Source organism: Sparus aurata, chromosome 16 (genome assembly GCF_900880675.1).
Source record: "Sparus aurata chromosome 16, fSpaAur1.1, whole genome shotgun sequence".
NCBI classification, from domain to species: domain Eukaryota; kingdom Metazoa; phylum Chordata; class Actinopteri; order Spariformes; family Sparidae; genus Sparus; species Sparus aurata.
This window is the reverse complement of record NC_044202.1, coordinates 4,995,596-5,004,052: the sequence shown is the minus strand read 5'-3', so window position 1 is coordinate 5,004,052 and position 8,457 is coordinate 4,995,596. Positions and strand designations below refer to the sequence as shown.

General features: G+C 43.2%; 1 protein-coding gene across 2 annotated transcripts; it reads right to left on the bottom strand.

The window, feature by feature from the left end:
• Positions 1-943: 943 nt before the first annotated feature.
• On the bottom strand, positions 944-8,360 carry exd2 (exonuclease 3'-5' domain containing 2). 2 transcript variants are annotated; one of them, XM_030392154.1, is made up of 10 exons: positions 8,223-8,360; positions 7,197-7,267; positions 6,640-7,085; positions 6,282-6,538; positions 6,066-6,192; positions 5,238-5,548; positions 4,976-5,082; positions 3,688-3,823; positions 3,013-3,381; positions 944-2,315 (listed from the first exon to the last, which is right to left on the bottom strand). In XM_030392154.1, exons 3-10 carry the CDS (start codon positions 7,042-7,044, stop codon positions 2,099-2,101), a joined length of 1,929 nt encoding a protein of 642 aa, XP_030248014.1. In that variant the 5' UTR covers positions 7,045-7,085; positions 7,197-7,267; positions 8,223-8,360; the 3' UTR covers positions 944-2,098. The 2 variants fall into 2 exon arrangements, with proteins under 2 accessions (XP_030248014.1, XP_030248015.1); XM_030392155.1 differs by having other exon boundaries at positions 6,655-7,085.
• Between the last annotated feature and the right edge of the window lie 97 nt (positions 8,361-8,457).

Here is an 8,457-nt window from a genome sequence, read left to right as displayed (position 1 = left end):
CAGTGGGTAGAGCAGGTTGTCTAGTGAGCAGAAGGTTGCTGGATCAAATCCCAGCTCCCCCTGATGCTGAGCTGCATGCCCCAAATTGCTCCTGATGTGCAGTTGGCACCTTGCATGGCAGCGTCTGCCATTCAAGGTGTGAATATGTGGCAAGTGTTGTAAAACGCTGTGAGCGGTCAGTTGACAGCAAAAGCGTTATACAAATTTCTTGGAAATGTATCAAAGACATGACCAGTTGTTTACAAACAGGGTTCGTATGGGTGCTTGAAATCCTTGAAAGTACTTTAATTTCAATGTTGTGTTTTCAAGGTCTGAAAAGTGCTTGGATTTTAGTTTAAGTGCTTGACATTATAACTCTGTGCCTTTCACAAAATTGGGATCAGACTGGATAATTAATTTCTGAAGTTTTTGCTATAATGAAACATAATTTTGGATGTTTACAGCATAATACAGTGTACATAATTGTGATAAAAAGTAAAGAAAAAAATAACGAGTTTATATATTCCTGCAGATACGCATTTTACCCCAGCAATAAGGTGCTGGAAAATCTTAAAAATGACCCTTAAAAGTGCTTGAATTTGACCTTGAAAAATGTGTACAAACCCTGTACAAATTATAGGATTATTAAATCATGTTGGGGTCATTTTTAATATATTTTGAAGGTAATTATTGTAGTAATTCCAAATATGTTGCCTGGTATTCATCACCTACCTCACGTGAAATTTCCAGATCTGTAAATCAAAGTGCCAGAATTTCAAAAATAAGTTGTGGTTGCCTCTCAGTCTCTCTATCAAAGGGTCCTTGGCCTGAAAAATGTTGAATATTCCCCTAATTGCTTCATCACTAAACAGTTAATTGTGAAAACGATAAGCAGATTAATAGATAATGAATACAATCATTAGTTGCAGCCTTTGTGTTCACCAACAAAACAAGTCACCGAGGGTTAATACAAACAAGACTTTTATTTTTTTTTAATCATTCACAATTTAGGAAAACAGCTTCAGGGCTTACATTCAGGAAAATACAGATAAAGACAAAGCAGCTGTGTTGTAAATAAATCCATCACACTCAAAAGGAGAAATCTGCCTTGCAAAGGAAGGGGTTTAGTGTTAGGGTAATATTCAAAAATCACATTGGAGTTGGCACCTTTTTTCTTCGCTGTGCAGGTTGGATTCTGTGAAACGACGTCGTGGTGAGACTGAAATGCGGTCATCGTGTCCAGATGCTGCGACTCCAGTTAGATTCAGGGATTAGGAGGCACATTAAAACATGAGCCATGGAAGGTGTCCCGAACATCTGGAGCGTCAGCAGCAGGACACGAAACATCAGGAGTTTAAATGATCAACTAAGCAGCCAACTTTTCTGTGGTTACGCTTCGTCTCCCCCTGCAAACGGAACACATTCAGGCACCTCGAGACCAGAAATATGATTTCAAGATGCTTCCGGGAAACGTATCCATCATCTACTGACTTAAAACAGACAATAGAGTGAAAACAAAAGCAGGGTGGAGCTCCAAATAATTTAAGGTCATAATAAAATGATCCTCTCTCTGCAAAGCGAGTCGTTCATTCTCGGACTGATGGAGGTAAAAGCTGCTAACCTGCAGGGGGGGAGCGGGGGGTTAGTTTACTCTATAAGGGGGAGTTAAGAGCAGGCTGGAGCTTTTACTAAAATATGTTCTTAAATTTCATTGTTTTCACTGTTTTCATAAATAATTAGACTTCTTCATGATTTTAAAAAAAGTGGCCATATGCAATCTGATCCACTGTGGCGTTGTGGCGTTAGCGTTCTTCAGAATCAGTGCTGATAACTTCATCACAAGTAGAGTCTCTGCTCGAGTTCATTTAGGTCCAGGTGGCGATCCAGCAGCTGAAGTAGCTCGCCGGCACTCGGCATGTGAAACATCGTCCATCAGAGATCGAGTGCGTTTGCTCACACACTCATCACGACCTCACAGAGTGCCGCAGCCACCGCATGCTGGTTACATTTCGGTGCCTTGCTGGTAGATAAGCTCGTTCATTTTCTCTCTAAAAAAAAAGCAATTTGGCTTGTAAAATTAACAGATTGGAGAGAACTGGTCCGTAGCTGCGTGTGGTCCTCAGTTGAGTTTGATGGGCAGGTCCGCTCCGTATTTGCGGAGCAATTTGCCGTGGTTGTGGTCGACGGACCAGAGAGGAGGGAGGTGACGAGGGCGCATGGTGGTGAGGAAGTGCTGCCTCCAGCGACGCTCCAGGACCATCAGGCCCTGCAGGCCCCGCTCGGCGTGGGCTCGCACCACCTTCAGACCGTGAGGGATGTACGCCTCGTTGAAGATCCTTCAGAGGAGAGAGAGGAGCGGTCAGAGGGAGACGACAGACACAGTCTGTACAGTATAATCACTGCCTCTATAAAGACTTCAGGCAGCACAGTAAGCTGATGAACTACGTGGGCCAGTATTAGATTATCCTTAACAGTGTTACATGGACATATGTTTTACATTCTGACTTCACCATTTATATAAATGCCAAATATAGCGAGTAGATTCCCCAAAGAATTTCACTGGAATAAAACTTTTTTGATGGACAAAGCAGTTCCACCCACTGAAGTGTCTGATCTGCCCAACAGGAGTAGGAAAAAAAAAACTTTTTTCCCCAAATTCATTGAAAAAAAACTCACTTCAAGACAGACACACGTGTGTCTTTGGAACGATTTCTGTGTTTCTGGTTCAAAGGATTCACGCTTTGTTCATCTTTTCAAACACCCGTTTGAACAACTCATGTTTGAGGTGGTTTAAAAGTGTCGCTACTGAAATGTTTGGCCAGGGTTTTTTTTTTAAAAACCTACTCAGAACATCTGTTGGTCTCTTTAATGTCTGAAGCATCATATGTTGTGCATTTATGTAAAAAAAGAAAAAAAAGAAAAAAGAAAGGTTTAGGTGAAGAAAACCTTTTGAATCTCAAGTAAGACTAAATAACCACACTGATATAAATTAAACTCTAAATTCACAGATTTGTTTGGTTTTGTAAAACTCACCTCGTCTCCAAACCGGCAGCCTGCTGCAGCGCCTCCTCCGTCAGCTCCTGCTCCTCGTCCGTGTTGAGGAAGCTCTTGATCAAAGTCTGCAGCTCCTCTCGTCGCTGATCCGGCAGTCCTTCCCCGGCGGTGAGCAGAGCCCGAGCCGCCGAGCGAACCCGCCTTCGGTCCGAGTCCTCCAGCAGGCGGACTCCCTCCTCGCAGCCCTGAGGGGCGGAGAACTCTTCAGCCAGCTGTTGCTTCAGGAAGCCGTCGTGCACGTTAGAAGCGGCGTGGCAGCTGGTGCAGAGCAGCAGGATGTCGTGGGAGTTGTGGTCCTTCATCTCGGTAGGAAAATGCCGCCTGTACTCGTGCGGCACAATGTTTTTCCTGTGGGAAGTAGGAAAATATTAATTAATCTGTCATGAAATCATGCATCACACCTTAATTAAATATTCACCTTCAATAAAACATGACATAACACTTTTTTTTTTTTTTTACAGACGGATTTTCTGAGACAATTAAAAAGCACATAAAAATAAAAAGCTGAAAGCTTCTGAAATGTGAGGATTTGTGGCTTTTTGCTGACTTATATTCCAGGAAATTTGGACAAAAGAAATTAAAATACATGAAAATTCAACACACAGCTTTTTAGCAAAAAACACCTTAAATTACAGATTCATTTAAAAGTCAAACCTGATGTAGGAATCTGCTTTGCCACAGACCACACACAGATTCTCCTTCGCTGTGAGATAATAGTCTTGTTGGGAGTCGGGACGTCCCGACGGCTCAAACAGCAACCTTACGACAAACGGATCTTCACTCTGGAGAACTGGGGCAGAAACAAATATGTATGTCAATTATATATTAAGAGACAGAAATGCAGAAATCATGACATGCAAGCCAAAGTTGAGAGCAACACCTTGTCTCCACCAGACACGTTTGAGCTGCTTTTCTGAGTTTTAAATTTCATTAAATACTGTGAAGCAGCTTGTGCTTCATGCAACATCGACCCCCAAGTGTCCTGAGTCTATTTTCTTCCTACTTAATTGGGTAACGGCACCGCCTGACACTTCAAAATGCCTTCAGAGCACAGCAGTACTAAAAATGTGACTCAGGATTGGGCTGCTTTCACTTTGAGGCTGTTGTAGACAAGGTGTTAACAGGAGCCTGCAGATAATAACAGGGTTACTTCCTCAGATCGTGACAATGAATTGACAGAAAAGTTGAAACCTACAACATGCAACTTTGTCATATCGTGTGAACTTGCTCAACTGATGTTCGCCTGAGGCAGGATTGTTGAGTGTTTGTGAGAGACTTTGTGAGTCAAACCAGTTCTCAGTGGGTGAACTGACTAAATTTAAGCAGCCACAGAGATAAAAAACAACAAAAATAACAACCTATAAAAGAAGGAAGGATCACTACGACACCACATCTTGCTTTGGTGCCAGACTGAGGTGACGGCTGTATCCAAGTCGATAAGAGAAAAACACTAAAACCCAACATATCTACATCATATGACTCCTGATGAAGAAATGCCTCCAGAAAATTAAAGAACACACTTCAGGGAAAAAGTTGCATGTTGTATGTTAAACCTGCAGTACGGAACTTTTGTCTCCCCCTTCTGGCAATGTGAGTAATTAAATAACACCATCTACACGCTCCACATAGACTCCACCATACTCCTGGTTGCTGTAGCTTTAAAAACACATTGTTTTCGGTGCGCAGCGTGGGAAAGTCGCCAAAGATTCAAGATGTAAAAAAGTATTCTCTGGCAGTGATTGGTTAGGCATTGTGTGGACTATATGTGCCATGATATACGGTCGACAATTGTAAAATAGAAAAATGAAATATAGCTAGCAACTACCAAAGTCTGACAATGTAATGGATGTCATTTGTATGTAAAAGTACCGCACAGCAGGTTTAAAGTAGATGAATGTTAGACATCGTGTTAGTAATGTTCACATGGAGTTATCCAGTGTACCTCCTATTCCTTTATCTAGGTACCATTTGGCTTTCTTCTTGTCGCAGGTACACAGAGGCTGATTATCTGGAGCATGGAGGAAGCAGTTATCATAGAGAGGACTTTTCCTGTGACAGAGACAGAAAGGTTGATTTAGAGATTTTTTTCTGTAACAAAACTGAATACATTCATTGAAACAATATCATAAAACTGAAAAGACACAAGGGTAAAATCAGCATCTAGCATGACTTCTTGACTTTGATAGTGTGAAGTCTATCCTCACCTGGCAGAATAGCCCACACCCAGCGGTTTCCTCTTGTTATTCTTTCGAGGGTCTGGGACTTGCTGATCTCCAGACTCCGGGCTTTCATAAGTGGGCGGTTTCCGCGTCCTCCGCCTCCTCTCTCCATCAGCGGCTTTGTCCTCTCCGTCTCCTCGGCCTCTGAAGGGCACGTCCACCAGGCCCTGGCAGCGGGCGGCCAACTCAGAGTAAGAGCACCCGCTGGATAAAACGGAACCGGCTTCAGAGCTGAAGCTGAGGAGGTGGAGGAAGAGAGCGATGGATACTTGGGCATCTCTGGCAGCGTAAGTCATCTGGAGTGAAGAAATGACAAAAACATTTAGAGGAAAACAGTATGAAGTAGTGAAGTGGGTGGAGCCCCTGTTTCCAGGATATATCCCCATCCCCTAAATCATCTCAGATGAAGGAAAAAACTAAAACAAAAACACAACCCAACTTAATTTTAAGTTAAGTCAAAATACAGCTTATGTAGCAGTATTTTAAGCTCTGCGATTTAAGGTTTCTTGCTAAAATGCATCTTCACTTCTCACCTTACAGTACATGTTTATGCTCACAAGCTAGTAACAAAATATTTTCTTGTGCTGATGATTCAACCAGGAAAGTTTCATGCCAATTTTAGCTGTGAAGTACTCCAACTGTCAGTCACCAAATGTTGATGGGAAAATGAAATTGATTTCTAGAACGGAGGACACTCAAAATAGCTCCTCACACTCCTCAATCATCTTAAAGTGCTGATTTATTCACTGAGGAGAGCTGAAAAATGTGAAATATGAAAGATGTGGGGAGTGCTGAAATACAATAAATCATCACCTGCTCCAGGGTCAGTTGATCTGCCTCCCAGTCGCTGCAGCGCAGCTCCAGAGATTTATCTAGAGATACATTCAACAGATCTGCTGCCAGAGACTTCAGACTCAGGCCATTATTCACTGTAGTTAGCCTGAAAATTTAAGACAGAATTCAAAAGGATCATTTGCAAATTACAAATAACATGGCCAGCATAAGCAAATAGTAAGAAACAGACTCTACCTTTGTCTTAAGGCAAGGTAGCGCAGGTCAACTGTACATGTCATCGACAGACCGTAGTCGCGCGTCAGACGCTTTCCGTCTTCATAGCAACCAACGCCAACTTTCAAGATGTGAGGGTCTCGGAGGACTTCCATTAAGCTGAGAGGGAATGTCTGCAGGCCGCTGCGAAATGCCTGCAGCCTCACCAGAACACACAGACCTGTATATGTGGCCATCTGTAAAAGAGAGACCGCAGAGGCTCTGCCTTTCACAGAAACCTGCAGCAAGGTCAGAAAAAAAACAGGAGAAGATTTGAAATGTTAGGGGAAATGTTATTTTTCCTCTTGGTATATAAAATCATGAGAAAGGCATTTCTTACGGCGGTGACTTTTACCCATTCACAGTCAAGCCCCAGCACAGGTAGGACAGACAGCTCCTTCTGCATCAGTGGCCACAGCTGCAGCCACTCCTCCTCAGAGCTCACCATCACTGGTTTCGCCCCAAGCAGCTGTTCAGAAGACGGTATCTGCAGGGGCTGCAGTTGTGTGGTCTGACACTCTACAGCCTTCAACTCTTTCGCCTGGAAAGGCGTTTCGGTGAGCTGAAACTCCACGGCTGGAAACTCCTTTTCCACAGGACACGGAGCTTCCACAGGATCGGCCACCTTCTGAACGGAAGGCAGCTTCCTCCTTTTCGTTCGGTAAACTCGCCATATGAGCAGCCCTCCTAAGGTGGCCCCTAGTACTGTTGTTATGACAGCAGTTAAAGGCCCTCGATGAGACATGTTGGCTTGTAGTGATCTTGAGCTGACTGAAAAGTGCAAACCTAAAAACGAAAGAAAACAAAACACAAACCACAAGCCCAGTTGATCAACAGTGATCAAATCTGCATGTCCTAAACTGAACTCTAGTTAGGAAAAGGCGAGTGATGTTTCACCTTTCCTGTGTCAGTGGGGTCCCATGTAAATCTGGCTCCGTTTCTGTGATCTGTGCAGGCACTGCATCTCTCTGGAGCAAGAAAAGCAACACAACAGGCCCTCAATTCATAAACAAACAGCAATTGTAATGATTTATCTGTGTTTGACATTATCTAATCGAGAAAGGTGTTAACAACAGAGTGATGTCAATGAACTCAACACTGTGACGTGTCAGATTCTGTGACCCTGATAAACAGCAGGTATTAATAGAGGTGTTCATGCTGTGTCCTGTGATCAAAATTAGTTTTTCTCTGTAACTTACAACTATCAAAATTTTTGACCCCTTCAACTGTAAACACTACAGAGGCGCCATGTTTGGCAACAAGCAGCTAGAGAAGTTAAAACGTACGACTAATAAAACAGCTTGCAGTGCAAAGTCAGGCATTGATTAGAGAGGTCGAACAACTTACTGGGTCACTGGATTTTGTGTTACACAGGTCAAGCTGTGCCACGTTAGCTACCCCTTTAGCTCGCTCTCTAATGGTTGTTTCACTGACGCCATTAAATTCATTCGAAGAACAGGATGGACAGCATTGCTCTTTCAGTTGAAGAATTGTTACGTGACTAAGTCTTCGGGTTCACACGAGTTCATATGCAGCACCGAGCTGGTGTGTGCTGTCATTTGACAGGTGAAGTGAACGCAAGGCTATCAGTTAGCTAGCAATGACCGTTTAGCAGTACAACTTCTGCTAACCACCAGATGTAGCACAACATCGTCAAAAAACTAATCTTTCCCCTGAAATGAAAACGTATTCCACAGGTAACATTGTCGGGCATGAGTTCCTGTATTATTCTAATTAGATTTGCGCATTAAAGCAAAGTTTAAGCAGCGTTTCCCTGGTTAGCAGCTACAGCTAGCCGGTTAATTTGCTAACTTGTCTCCTCTGCGGCTTCCACAGCCGGCTAACTGCCGATAAACGTAATACATTAAAGCATAACAACAAAGTACAACTTCTATGTACTAATACGTGAAGTTTGAGTCTTACCTTTACGTTTTAAAACAACACAACGCCAGTTTTTCACACATGTACACTTGCTTTACTTTGCTGAACTGAACCATGTCTTCCGGCCTGTATTTATAATGGCGCTGCTGCTCCGGGGCGCAGATCTCCGGGCAGCGCCACCTGTCGGCCGGAGGGAGTAACAGCAGGCAGGACCAACGCAACAGAATCACTAATGCATCCACACAGGAAACTATTTGCTCAACAACAGTGTTTATAT